The 14,833-nt window shown below is 38.3% G+C and overlaps 2 protein-coding genes across 2 annotated transcripts; one reads left to right on the top strand and one right to left on the bottom strand.

The window, feature by feature from the left end:
- The first annotated feature begins 821 nt into the window (after positions 1–821).
- On the top strand, positions 822–8,877 carry gata4 (GATA binding protein 4). The gene is made up of 6 exons (XM_079338940.1): positions 822–1,568; positions 6,157–6,323; positions 6,500–6,625; positions 6,771–6,852; positions 7,030–7,166; positions 7,329–8,877. The coding sequence occupies exons 1-6, from the start codon at positions 1,040–1,042 to the stop codon at positions 7,452–7,454; spliced, it is 1,167 nt and encodes a 388-aa protein (XP_079195066.1). The 5' UTR covers positions 822–1,039; the 3' UTR covers positions 7,455–8,877.
- LOC306820877 (uncharacterized protein) lies at positions 8,564–11,204 on the bottom strand. Its single transcript, XM_079338931.1, has 3 exons — positions 10,933–11,204; positions 10,580–10,711; positions 8,564–10,099 (listed from the first exon to the last, which is right to left on the bottom strand). Exons 1-3 carry the CDS (start codon positions 10,944–10,946, stop codon positions 8,947–8,949), a joined length of 1,299 nt encoding a protein of 432 aa, XP_079195057.1. The 5' UTR covers positions 10,947–11,204; the 3' UTR covers positions 8,564–8,946.
- Between the last annotated feature and the right edge of the window lie 3,629 nt (positions 11,205–14,833).

Raw genomic sequence — 14,833 nt, 5'->3', positions numbered from 1 at the left:
TTTAGCAGTGAATGTTCAGCTTCTTATGTCTTCCCAGAGTTGCTCCTCTTACACATCTGAGGTCTTTGTATAAATATCCATGCTGTTTTTACACGCTGTCCAATAATGGGGGCGAATTAGACTGCACGGTTAATCGACAACTATGAACAATGTTATAGGCCTAATAGTGCATAACGTCCATCACATAGGCCTAGTTGAATAATCATACTTTCCCTAAGAAAAAAAACAAAACATGTCCAACTTCTTAAATACGGGATGCTAAATAAATCACGAAGCCTGATATTTTTAAAGTTGATTTTGATTTTGATGTTGATTTTTATACGAATAAACAATCATTAGGCTGACGTTATAAATTGAGACATTTATCCTTTATTTGAAATGTTATTTCATGTCTTAAATGTTTAGATAATGCTAAGATGTTAGGCTGAAAATGAAGAAATGCTTTAACCTTTGACTGATGTAAGGCTAAATAAAATTAAAGATATAATCGCAACTTTAGCGCTCAAGATATGGACTTTAGAAAAAGTTCATTGTCAATAACCAAACTTAGGTCATATGTTTTTGGACTGCATGGTCTCGTGCAAGGGAGGGATAGCTATAGCCATAGCTTAAAAAAAATCACGTCTGAAATATCTTGTTACAATTACAAAATGACACTGAAAATAGAATGCCATACATCATTAGGGTATACATATGTTTGCATATATATATATATATATATTTTTTTTTTATCAGAGAGGTTTAGAGAGAGAGAGAGAGAGAGAGAGAGAGAGAGAGAGAGAGAGAGAGAGAGATGATAACAGCTGGATCTTGATCACAGACTCTCACTCCTCTCTCTCGTGTCTGCTCTCTCACTTTATTCTCATTTTCTGAATGTTGCTTTGCTTCTTAACAGCAGATCTGATCTTAAACAGGGACGACAGATCTCTTCGGATTGTTGTGGACCATACAGTTGTGTGTTAATGCTCATAAAGTACTCCAGAGCTTGAGTGCATCCATCCTTTTTATCAACACGGATGTCCAGTTTCAAGGAGAGGATATGTATCAAGGCATAATGACAACCAACCATGGACCCCCCTCGTATGAGGCCGGATTCCTCCACAACGGCTCCACGGGCACCTCTCCGGTGTACGTGCCCACCACCCGGGTCGTCACCCCCATGATCCCGGCGCTGCCTTATCTCCAGACGCCCGGAGCGTCGCAGCAGAGCAGCCCCGTGACGAGCCACTCTGCCTGGGCGCAGCCGGGCGCAGAGTCGGTGTCCTCATACAACCACTCCTCCCCGGTGTCCCCACGCTTCAGCTTCTCCACCAGTCCGCCTATGTCCTCCGGGGTTGCCTCAGTCCGGGAAACGGCAGCAGCTTCTTATGCCAGCCCTTTAAACATCACCGCCAACGGGAGGGAGCACTACGGCGCCCGAAGCCTCAGCGGGTCCTATCACAGCCCCTACCCGGCATACATGAGCCCCAACATGGGTGGAACGTGGACGACATCCCCATTTGAGAACCCGGTCCTCCACGGGCTACAGACCGGAGCTCCCCCGGGTGCAGCACGACACCCAAACATAGGTGAGACATGATTTGATTTAAGTATTCCATATTGATGTTTTTTGCTGTCAACAAAACTTCTTTTGATGTTGTCAGAATATTTTAAATTGTCGGCTTGAACAGAAAAAAAATAGAAAGGGATGCATTTATTGTTTGTGTAGACCGATTTAAAGGCCTCTTTGTCATGAATTAAAGAAGGATTCATTTGATACAAGGCAAGATCGATAAATGAACTTTTTTTGCTTAACAAAATAGGCCTAATAATGTTGAAATACAAAAACCTGTGGTTATTTACGTAGGCATACACCTATTTTGCTGCAGTTCCTTTCTTAAAATATAAACCATAGGCCTATTAATACTTCTTCAATTTACGTAAAATTATCAGTATAGGCCCAATTTATTTAACACAAATTATCTGCCGTAATAAAGTTCAATTAAAAAAAAGGAAAATATATTAATTATTATTATATTATTATATTGTCCTGTGAATAAGTCCAGATTCACAGGACATACTTTAAACGCTATTGCAATGATCAGAAAAGTCTGAAAATAGATAGCCTTAATAGCCACACAAATAGAGGTTTAACAATTTAGCACTGACTGTATGATTTGTGTTTTATTATCCATATTGAGATATGCAAAAGTCAGATGCTTTTTTGAATAATGAGAGAAGTTCAAACTTTATTGATATATATATTTATATTTATATTATTGCTTTATTTTATCTGCGTGACGATCATTCACATTTCTGCAAAACGAAAATACAGATCCAATTAAAATGAAGCAGGAAGTAGCCTAAAAAAACCCCCCCAAAAAAACCAACAACAAACGCGATTGTTCATTTCATATGAAGCAAAGTTTCTTCCATAAAAAGTCCAGTTGTGTTCGGTTCTTAAAAAAACAACAGTCAGTTTATCCTAACTCCGCCTGATCATTCTAGAGTCTACTGCACTTTAATGATTTTTGTTTACAAATATTCATAAACGTGTTGATACAATTTGTGTTTAATTGTAGCCTAATCATTTTAATTGTGTGTTCACAAGTAAGAACGATATACCGTGATGTATCATTTTAGTTGCTTTTGTTTTTTCCATTTTGACTTTATGTGACATAAAAGAAAAAAAGACATTTTTAGACACTTTAAATTAATAATAGAAACATCGTATTTATACATTACAAACAAGCAAAGGAGCAAGCATTAGACGGGATTCTTGAATTGCCCCCCGGGGACAAATAAAGCTTTTTTTCTTTTCTTTAAAAAAAAAATTTGAATTAGGCCTCATTTACTGAGATACTAATTGAATGTATTTATAAGCTGAACACCCAGTCAAACACACACAAAACTCATAATACACGAGTCTTTTTTTTTTTTTTAATAAATCATGACTGAAGGATTATTGTAGTGGTACAAATTAATATTTAACTGAACCTGAATGAATCACACGGTTATTATGCAGAGACAGCCTCATTTATGAGCAGCGTGCTTGACTGCTGCCTCGTGTTTAAGGATAATAATCCTGATCAGAACTTTGCAGCTTTATGTGCTGAAGAGTCATTTTTTTTTTAAATAATAGGGGTAACCAATTTCCTATGAAAAAAACAACTACTCATATTGGAGTAGCAACTATAGCCTCAGTCAACTTTTGTGTGTGTGTGTGGGGGGGGGGGGGGGGGGGGGGGGGGGGGGGGGGAATCTACGGACTTCTTTAGTTTCATTGAACTCTGGACCGAATATCACTACTCATTGATTTTGCCTCCACTGAATCAGGCTCATCTGAAGCTTTTTATTCATTTTTTCATTTATACATGTTTTTATTTTATTATCAAGTCATTACAACCTAATCTGGCTGGCTGGATCATCATTACCATATCAGTCATTATTCATCAAATAAACAGCTGATTAACAGCTGATTACTTCTTTGTTTGCATCTGTCTTTTTAAAATTTATGACTAAATGCTTCCCATTAAGTTTCAATAGGTGAACATTTTAAAGTTTTCCCCTTCCAGACAAACTATTTGAGGATGACTGAAACAATCAGCTGTGATCAAAGTGTGAGAGATAGCAGTATTGATCCATAGTGACGTCTTCATGTGATCACAGTCACACTCAGCTCACAGAACAAGCTGTTTAATCACTGGTCCTCTTTCCTGACGTGTGATTGTTTTATAATCAAATCAGATTTGACCGAATGTCAGACTGATTGGTCAGTCAGGCAGTGAAAGTGTCCCGTGTTTGTGAACAGGAGAAAAGGAAACGCTAAGAGAATTCCTTTGCTTTCAGTGTGAATATGTTCAAATCCTGACTTTATTGGTCAATTAAATTATTTTTTCATTTTTCAAAATTCTCAAATAATAGTTTTTATGTTAACACATGACACATTCATTGGAACCTAACTGATCTTTTGGTTTTATTTGATATTTTATAAAGATCACAATTTTAGTCCATGCGAAATTAAATGTTAAAAGTTCTTTCCCTCACATACAGGGAACAAGAGTCTACATGTGAGCATCTGATATCAACCAAAAAGTCAATCCATGATTTTTTTTCTTGAATGGATTCATACTGAAAATGTGCGGGCAGAATTTGAGTCCAGGCTGAGGCTGATTTGAGTTGTTTCAAAGCTCCACATTTCGAATCACAACACCATGTTTTTAAGATCATGTATAGAATCCATCTAATTTTGATAGGATGTAGAAGTATCTCATAAATTAATAGACTTGATGATGTGCAAAGAAACTAGAAACCTAACATGAGTGAAAGTGTCACTCCTTCGAAAATGGAAACTGCAGTTTCTTGCATTTCAAGTTGCACTCTTCTTAAGCCCCTTGTTAACTCACTGTGATATATGTGAACCTGTACTCCGAGATACTCTCCACACATATATCACAGTCTAATGAGTCGGTTTCACCTTTGGCCTCTTAAAGCATCACTGTGTGTGTTTGTAAACTGCCACCTGATAAAGACAAACACTGACATCAATTCAATAGAAAAACAAATCTTTATCAGATGTACGCGCACTGCAGTTATTCTTTTGTGTATTGTCTTGTGTTTCTACGTTGTGTTGGCTACAAATGCTGCCTGGCTCAAGGTTAGCGTGCCCTGCTCTGCTCTGTTTGGCTCTCGGCCTTGGATGAGGCGTGCAGGGAGGAGCAGATGGAGTCCAGATTTGTGCCACCTGAAAAAAGGATCATTATGCACAGTGCAGTGTTTGCAGTATGGGCTGATTTTAATGTGTTTTAATTGTTATTAAATGTTGTGTTCTCCACCTAATCTGTAGCTATTCTCGCCATTGACTCACATAGCTGAAACATGTTTTATTTTAAAAATATTTCTGTTGGTTTAACTGTCCTGAATGAATATAAGAAAAGAGAAACTTCCACACCACACAGTTATCTTCTTTACTTAAACATCTCAATGTTTCTCTGAAGAAATGAATTTGTCCATCATTTGTGCTGTTATCTGAAAGAGTTAGGGGAGGAACTGGTGGGCAGACAAAGAGTCTCTATTAGAAAATGAAGGAGCTCTATTCTGTCTCCTGTCTCTATTTGCAGCGGACTATTTATCTCATGTGGTGCAGTGAGATAAGGAGGGATTCCAGACAGATGCTGTGTGGCCCTGTAGGACTGTGCACAGCACCTCCTGCTGGTGGAGAAACAACACTGCGTTTAATGGCCACCTCATTAGAATTAAACAGTCTGGTGCAAGTTACATTTTTTCTCAAATGCTGTACAGAAGAACCCACATTTATTATGCTACTTTATTAGGCATTTAAATTTTAATTTACTTTACACCTATGCTAAACTGCTTGTTAAATAAAGTTTTTAAAACAACTAAAGGTTTAAAGACATAATACTACTTCCTAACCTTTCGTAACTATTGTAAAAGCAAATTGGATAAGGATGCATGATCACAATGATTGTATTGGTATGATATTCTTTAAAAAAAAAAAAATAATAATCTCACATTTTATCAGTAATACAAAACTAATCTATTAGCCATATATTCCGTTGACGGTTGCGGGCGCTGAAGCCTACCCCAATACAAAGACATGATGCCCTAACCATGTATTTCAGTTAGTTATACCCAATATGTAAAGCAGTGAAAAACAAGAGTGACCTTGTATGCAAAATGTTAATTCATCATTGATGAAGCAGTCAAATTAATCCGAAACCTTCATTGTATATACTAACATTAATCTTTTATGTACAATAAAAACTAGATTTTGGATTTCAGGACTTGTGGAGGACTGTTGCCCCAACTTTAACTTACTGATAGGATCTGAACATGTTTTTTCTATTTCAAGCTTATTAACGAGGGAGAAGACAGACGCTCATTTGAGAGCTAGTTTCTTGAAGAATCACATGTGAAGCAGTGCAGAATTGTTCGCTCTCTCAACAAAGGAAGCAGACACTTTGTGTGTTAGCTCTTTCCAAAACCTTTTAAGTAAAACATGAACTTCTTTGTCATGAATTCTATTCGACTTGGCTCGATGTTCTGTGTTTATTCTTTGAGTTTTGAAATAATGTTACCATGAAAGAAAGTTACTGTTTAGTTTAACATGTCTAAAAACTCTCTTCACCCCCCAATTGGATGCTTGTCCTTCTTCAGACCTGTTTGATGACTTCGCTGAAGGCAGAGAGTGTGTGAACTGTGGGGCGATGTCGACCCCCCTCTGGAGGCGAGATGGTACCGGCCACTACTTGTGTAACGCCTGTGGACTGTACCACAAGATGAACGGCATCAACAGACCTCTCATCAAACCTCAAAGACGACTGGTGGGTGCAAGCAGAAAATGTAACTTTTCTCTCCATGTTTTTATATTTCACATGTATCATACAGTGAAAAAACGACTGTACGGTGAACTCTTCAGGATTGATTTTTGATATTTTTTCCTGATCAATAAATCTTTCTTGTCTTTTACTTGACCCTGGCATATTTTACACTTTTGCAGTCTGCCTCAAGGAGGATAGGCCTGTCCTGCACCAACTGTCACACCACCACCACCACCCTGTGGCGACGAAACGCAGAGGGAGAGCCAGTGTGCAACGCCTGTGGCCTCTACATGAAACTCCACGGGGTGAGGGAGAATTATGTAGACTCGCTTTCATTTGAACAATAGAACTTCATGAACCTAAGCTTGCTGTTTGCAAGAAAATATCCAATTGAGAAACTTAATAATAACTTCAAGAGAATTATTTAACATTTTCTTTGTGTTTTGACAGGTACCACGACCTCTGGCTATGAAGAAAGAAGGGATTCAGACTCGCAAACGCAAACCCAAGAACCTCAACAAGTCACAAACTGGTGAGCTTTAAAACTACATGTACTTACATTTTGAATATATGAAGATAGATAAGCAGGGATATATTTGGATGTACTTCCCCCTGAGATTTTGTAACCAAAAAATTAGCGATCATTTGCAGATTTTTATTCATTACACTGTCTGTTGATATGAAATGACCTCAGCACTGTTCTCAACAGGGACCCCAGGCAGTGAAGGGACCCCCATCACTCCGAGTAGCACTCCCGGAGCACCCATCACCACAGACGAGCCTCGGCAGATAAAGACAGAGCCAGACACTCACAGCTTGTACGCACATCAGAGCACGCATGCACAGGTGGGACACTTTTTAATTCAAAGTACAAAAAAAGAGAACAGATTCTGACGTGAACTACAACTGTATCACTTAAAAGAAGACAACAAAACTCTTCAACATAAAGTCTTAATGTCAGATATTTGGTCAATATTTCTCTCACATTGTACCTCTGTATGCCTTTAGATTTCAGCCCTGCCCGCCTACATGACAGCTCAAGGTGGGGTCCTTCCTCTGAAGATGTCCCCCGGAGGCCATGGTGGATCTTCTAACTCCAAAGCTGAGCCCTGGAACAACCTAATTCTGGCCTAAAAGAACCACGACCCAAAATCTAAAACTCTCCAGAGAGACGAGGATCTGCTGTGAGTGGACTGTCACAATGGATGCAGATGTTTTGTCACAGATACCCACACCCTGTGCAGTACCTGGAGTAGTTTGCCATGGGACAAAGTTGCGGGTGCCACTAAAGAAGTGGAGGCATTAAACAGGACTGTACTGTGTGTCCAATCACACCGGAAAGGAAATAAATGTAAAAACAAGAAAAAAAGAGACCTTTCCTATCACTCGTACCTTTTTAACCTATCCAGGGCAGGCTTTAAAGATACTGTAGCAAACAGTATTTCAGTAACCTGTTATGCCATTATAACAATGACGATCTGACTTTTCCTCCCCATTTTATTTTAATAGTTTTCTTTGATTTTCATAGAATGATGACAAATTCATAAAACGTAAAAATCACAACAGCAATAATAAATATCAAGACAAGCAGATACTTTATTGCAAGTCTACTTAAATGTGTCCTTTTACAAGACAGATGACACTCATTTGGACTCTCGTTTGTTCTTGTTTTGGGCTTCAGTGGACAAAAAGATGTTGACTCGGTATTTAAGAATCTACAGACCTCAATTTTGGTCAGTTTGTTGTATGTTTTATGTTGGGTTGGGTGGATGATTATATCTGGTGATGAGTGTTTATGAAGATACAGACAATCTGCTTAAGCACTTTGCTTTGAATTATTTCAAAGTTCAACAATTAGTCGGGCGAAAAAAAACATTCTTTGCTTTGCAAAATACCTTTACTTACACACAAAGGGCAGTTTGTCATTACTTCCAGATACACTCACTTTTTTTTTGCTACAAATGTAAAATACAGGTATGTTTCTCTCAAACTTACATGAGACTAAAGCTCATCATCACTCCTGAACAACAGTGAGTTGTACTTTGACCTGATAACCAGCCAGTGCAATAGAAACAGCCTCTCCAGTCTGTTCCTAGAAAGTTGCCTGAACTGTTTTCCTAATCCCTCTTATTTAAATTGTGATATAATACATGTCAGTATTGTCACTTGTAAGACACTCTACGGATGGAGGTAATGACACATACTCCTTCTGCTGACATGAGCGTAATGTTTGTGTGAACTCCAGGCTTAGACTGCTCTGGTAAAGAAGACTAATTCATAGAGAAGTATCAAGACTGTACAGTTTGTTAGAAAAACTAAGCAATGGGGAAATGTGTAAATATGAGATATCCAAGATGTAATTACAAAAAAGCAAAAACAAATATATGAGCGTATATGTAAAAACTCCACTCCAGTTTAACTGTAAAACACCATTTGTGATACATTGTGAGTAAAGACACAGTGAGAGATCTCTCAGTGTGCACTAACACTACCTTCCTCTCTGTGCGACTGTAGCTTGACGGAGGAACTAATAAAGACAAAGCATTTTTTGACATAATGCTAAGGTCTGCTGTCATTCATTGCACTTCAAAGGCATACCAAAACTTCAGACTTGCATGACATCATCTTAGATTGCAGGTTGATAACTGACACCCTGTCGAACCTCATCTGAAAACTGTATCCTTCCAATTTGTAGGTATTTTCCGGCAAACTTTTCAACATCTTTGATAAAAAGTTGCACTGTGCATCGATTGAAATCTTCGGTCAGCTTCTCTTTGATGAGTGTGGCACGTTTATTCTGTAAAAAATCTCTCCAACACTCATGAAATGAGAGTCTTATTTGATTGTGAACGGCATCAGAAATACACGCACTGAAAGTGTAATCCATTGCGAATGCTCGTCCTCTGTTTAAATATTCTGATAAACATCCGTTTGATTCTGAAAGCAGAGCTTGTGCAGCTTCAATAAGCGAGTTTATGTCCTGTGTGAGGATTTCTTTCTCCTTCTCTGGTTTGCATTCATAAATACTGAACATTCTTGTGAAGTAGCTACTCCAGTCCTGCTCTGTGTTTGTAAAAGGGAAACGTGTAGATCTCAGGAGGCGCTTCACGGCAAAAAACATATTCTCACAAACAGGATTGAGTTGTGTTTCCTTTTCAGCTGCTTTTAAATAGCTCTCATAGTCCTCACTTCGATCTATACAGTCCACATGATTGTAGTTTATATCCCTGAACATATTTTCTTTTCTTCCTTTGAAGCCCCAACATTTCACATAACCAATATGAGTCTTCACTCCGTACACTCTCCACCATGTATGAGCAGTCTGGACCAGATTCAGCATGCATGGATCAGTGTTTCTCGCCAAACATGGGCTGTTCATTGTAAATACAAACACTTTCCAGTCTTCTGAGCCTTCCTGAGACTTCAGCAGTTCCTCAGTCTGTTTAATAATGATATCCTCACTGTGTAATCCGTTGTTGTAGTTTGGATAATAAGGTCCATACATGACAACCTCCTCCTGTTTCTCAATAACAGCCCAAGAATGCTGCTTATCTTCTGGGCCACATTCCTCTGTGATGTCCTGCAGAAACGCCAGAAACTTCTTGTTCACTGAGTCACTGAGGAAACTGTCATCTGTGTCTTGTGAGAACTTGAACTGCTCCAGCACTTTCCTCACAGAGTAGTGTGTGTCAGTCCACGATGATATCTGCTCAAAAAATCTTTGAGTGTCTGTCAGGTGTTTTGTGCCTCCATTTAAGCAAGGGTTACCGAAGACTGTCCTGTGACAAAAATAAGCATTTATTGTAGGACTGTAAAGTGTTGCTTTAGGTGAATGTACAAACATGAACATAGTATTAAAAAGGGATGTCTCACACAAATAACATTCTCTGTACCTGACTCTCCCGCAACTGGGCTAAAGCACCTAAAAAAAAAAAGGGCTTTCTCCAAGGAATTATTTAAACTGTCTGACTTGAGGTGCATTGTTGAAATACAAGTTTCTCTGGAAATATTTCTTTAAAAACATTGCAGATGAGGACCACTGATTTCAGCTTAGATTTTCAGTGTATTCCGAAACAAAAATGTTCTTTTGCTTCAGTAGAATAAATAAGAGGAGGGGAGAGTGAAACCTGAAATATAATGTTACCTTAAACAACCCAAGAGCTGAAATAACCTGACAACTCTACTGTTGCAACACTACACAAACAAGCTTCACACACTGCACAGATATATTCTGTAATTCTTTTTTGGTGTGTACTTACTTCAGTCTGAATTGCTCTGTGTCTCTGTCACTTTGATATTTCTCCTGGAGAGCTTTCAGACCGGCCAGACATTTCTTTGTGTTCAGTGCAGGTTCCTTATCATATCTACACAGAGGCCTCTTGCGACTCAACCTGAACAATAACATGAAATATCAAAGAGCAGTGTAAATGAAGTTATTCTTTAAAAAAAAGAAAAAGGAAAAAAAAAGAGGATATCTGTAGAAAAAAGTAGCTGATGGTCTTCCTGAGAGACAGAATCAAAGTAAATTTTACACAATAAGGTTCCACAGAAACATTTATTTGCCCATTTCTAGTCTTTTTAATCAAACTGAAAGTCAAAATTATCTACTCACATTGGAAGTGTCATCCAGATTCTTTACCCCTTTTGGCTCAGGAAACAATCAGAAATGGCTCTTGTGGTAGGCTTTAACATGGTTTTGTATGTCCTGGTTCGACAGTTGGAGACAATTCTGTTTCTCTCTGACCATGTTTGCTCAGACAAACGCAGGCTGTGACTGTCAGCACCATGCTCCTCCTCCCAGTAATGCTAGATATTTTTCTTAACTGCACACTGTCAATGGATACGCTTACAACTAAGACACACACAGTGTGTGTGTATGTGTGTGTGCGTAAAGCCCCCACCCCTTTTCCTTTTTTTTTAAAAACCAGTTTGGTAAATGCTCAGGACTTATAGCAAAGAGTTATTCCTTCCTTTCTCTTTAGGTGCAGAGTGTGTAAGTTTTGCTAAAGAAAAGTTAAAATAGTTCATTAAAATGAAATGTATGTGATGCTTCTGGTTCATTTTAAGGACAAAGTGATTAATGGAAACCTTAAAGTGACACAGTGCATGCCCCAGAGCAAATTCTTTGAAAGATGCAAATGACATAATGAGTTATTTGTTTATATGCCTGGAAACATTCCTTAAACCAAAATGACAAGTTTCTATGAAAACGAATACTCTTTCTCCCATTTTGTGCTTTTATTGACAGGACAGTATAAAGATAGATGATATTTGTATGGGCTTGAACATTGGACTGCAGTGAGGACTGTAGTCTCTGCACACAAAATGCATCATCAAGCCGCTAAGCTAAATCAGCACCTTATTAGGGAAAGTTTAACCTGGTACCTTGCTAATCTATATGAAATACAATGAGTCGAAATTGAAATCCAATGAGTCGAAAATGTACCCTGTAAACATAAAACAACCTTTGTGTCCAATTTTGTTTTCTTTCTTTTCAAATACCAGCCTCCCCTACCTGGTTAGGAACGCATAAGAGTGATAAATCCACTTTGTAAAAACAGAAGTTTATCATATCCGAGACTAACTAAGTAACTGTCTCAGTGAAATGTTTGAACCATTTTGAATTTAATCCCTTGGAACTGTTGGGGCATGTTTAGCTTTTCATTAACAATTATGATTGATGAGATTACCTTAATAAGCATGTCTTTACATCTTAATAAAGAACAGATCATATCGTAAAAACAAATATTCCCTTGCTGCTTTTCTTGTGGTTTGGAAGGATGCTTTGCATGTACAGACAGTGTTGCATTAAAACACCACTGAATGCAGGGGACTGTTGCAACAAACACAGCCATGAAAAGTAACAGGTTAGACTTGTTCCTGACAGACGAGCCAATCCTTGTGATTAGATCATGACCTTATACAAAATTAGAACTACAATACATGTTATGTTTTCAACATAAGATTTAAACTTTAATTAAAGGTATTAAACGTTCGTTACCAGTATATAGTCTCCCAGCTGTCTGCACACCAACTCTGTGTTCTACATAACTTTGGCATTAATGATAATGGATTGTTGTTGCAGCATGTATAATCCTTAGAAAATGTGTCTGGTTAACCTTGGTTATCCCCAAAACTTTTCTTCCCTAAATAAATCCTTTAAGGGGGGCTTCCTGCTGTGAGGATCTTCTTGCTTCTTCATGTCAGTTCGTTTTGGATCCAGTCACCCAATAGATGGGTTTTTTGTTTTTTTTTCTATTATGAAAAATTAAATTTTTTAATGTCAAGTTATGTCATCAGCCTTATAGTCAGGTTCACTATATAATTTTGTGGGATTTTTTGGGGGGATTTGTTAAACGATACATTTTTGGAAAGGTTATGGTACAAGGACTCAGAAAATCAATGTTTGCATTTGCCCAGATGTCTAAGTGGCGGCCATCTTGGATTTGAAAAAATGGCTGCCGTGAAACTTTAATTTGTCATATTTCAGCTTCTGAATAAACTGAAATGTTGATTTTAACAGCTAAACACACATTTTCAGGGTCAGAGAATCCAATGGTTCTAATTACAAAGCAACACAACTTTACCATATTAACCGATAGATGCATTGGTGGGTCAAAAATGACCTGGTGTGGTTGTTTTCTTGCAATATGATTAGGATGAAAAGTTTTTCACATTTCCTCAAAAAACATGAATTTTTTCATCATCCTATAGAAATACATCAGTTTTTTTCTTTGAGTATAACATTAGCTAATGTAAAACTTAGATGTTTTGGAACTATCAACATGCACATTTAGACCACAGTTGGGAGAAGTTGTTGTTTACTCAAGGCTGCTTGACGTCACAGATTATTATAGGTGGGTCAATGTGGCACAACCCTGATAATGACATCTTTTGAATATGCAGAGCCTTTGGAAGTGTCTGGCAGTTTAGATAATGTAAAACTATGTTTTGGAACTATCATCATGCACATTTAGACCACAGCATGATTAAGCATTTTAATTAGACAGCTCCACATTTTGGAGAAATCTTGTCACTTTCTGCCCTATGTTTGCAGAAGAACTGCCATTGCAGATGAGGGATTGCCTTGATGTAGATTCACTTGGTTGAATAAGTGCTAACAGCATCCTTTCTGTCCCATCTGCATTATCCAAAAGCATCTACAGAGCATTGACAATATCTTCATCTGCTTTGAGGTAGAACTGCAGCCAGGTTTCCTTGCCTATGCAGAAGAACCTTCCTGTGTTGTTGGCCCCATTGAATGCTTTTACCAAGAGCTCGCCACAGTGGCTCGATCTACACAACACCAGAGCTGTCTGAGTCTAAGAGTGCAGAATCAAAGCAAAAAGTTAAAAAATCGAATAAAATAATAACATAAACATAAATACAATCCAGGTAGTAAGGGGGGGATACATATAGAGGACTGTAGTGTGGTGGACTCAGCAGAATAATGAAAAAGATAGTAATAATACTGTGTAGTGAATGGCATGTTAAAGTGACCAGTGAAGAATTTAAAGTGACATTTGTGATCAGAGGGTTATGTAAACAGTATTGACAGTTTTAAGTAATACTAGAGTATAGATATATAGTTATAAGAATATATAAGTATAATGTAATAATACAATATATAATATAGATAGTATAGATATAATATAATAAAGGTATCATAATAACATTGTAATAATATTGTATACTTATATATAAAGAGAATATATACAAATCCAGACTAGCTCCAGCTGTTGTACAGCATGATGGCTGTGGGGACAAATGAGCGTCTGAAGCGCTCTGTTTTGCTCCTGGCGGGGAGGAGGCGTTGGCTGAAAGAGCTGCTCATCTCCCACAGCTCGTCGTAAAGAGGGCGAGAGGAGTTATCCAGGATGGATATGATTTTGTCCTTCATCCCCCTCTCAGCCACTGTCTCCAGAGTCTCCAGTTCAAGGCCAATGACAGAGCGGGCCTTCTTGACCAGTTTATTAATTCTGTTTGCCTCACCAGTCTTGATGCCACCCCACCAGCACACCACAGCAAAGAAAAGTGTGCTGGCCACCACAGACTGGTAGAAGGTCTTGAGGAGTCTGTTTCAGACACTGAAAGATCAGAGTCTCCTCAGGAAGAACAGCCTGCTCTGTCCTTCCCTGAAGATGGCGTCAGTGTTATGGGACCAGTCTAGCTTATTGTTAATATGAACCCCAAGGTACTTGTAAGAGTCCACCCTCTCCACTTCCTCCCCCTGAATGATGACTGGGACAGGGGGCACCTCTTCCTCCTGTAGTCCACGAAGAGGTGCCCCCCTGTCCCAGTCATCATTCAGGGGGAGGAAGAGGAGAGGCATCTTAGACATCTGGGCAAAGGCAGAGTCCTTGTACCATAACCTTTCCAAAAATGTATAGTTTAACAAATCCCCCCAAAAATCCCACAAAGTTAAAATTTAAATATAGTGTACCTAACTATTAGCTGCACATTGGGTTTCGTGTTAATTAGCATTGTGTTTCCGTGCTATCATGCTCAAAATA

Source organism: Symphodus melops (genome assembly GCF_947650265.1).
Source record: "Symphodus melops genome assembly, chromosome: 1".
NCBI classification, from domain to species: domain Eukaryota; kingdom Metazoa; phylum Chordata; class Actinopteri; order Labriformes; family Labridae; genus Symphodus; species Symphodus melops.
Note: the sequence above shows the minus strand (reverse complement) of the source record. Positions and strands in the feature narration are given on the sequence as shown.

Bases quoted from the DNA above. Each gene is read 5' to 3' on its own strand.
- LOC306820877 (XM_079338931.1), bottom strand. The intron at 10,100-10,579 runs GTAAGTACACAC...TTTTTGTCACAG, and splicing joins ACAGAGCAATTCAGACTGAA to GACAGTCTTCGGTAACCCTT.
- gata4 (XM_079338940.1), top strand. From the start codon at position 1,040: ATGTATCAAGGCATAATGACAACCAACCATGGACCCCCCTCGTATGAG. The intron at 6,324-6,499 runs GTGGGTGCAAGC...ACACTTTTGCAG, and splicing joins TCAAACCTCAAAGACGACTG to TCTGCCTCAAGGAGGATAGG. The intron at 7,167-7,328 runs GTGGGACACTTT...GTATGCCTTTAG, and splicing joins ATCAGAGCACGCATGCACAG to ATTTCAGCCCTGCCCGCCTA.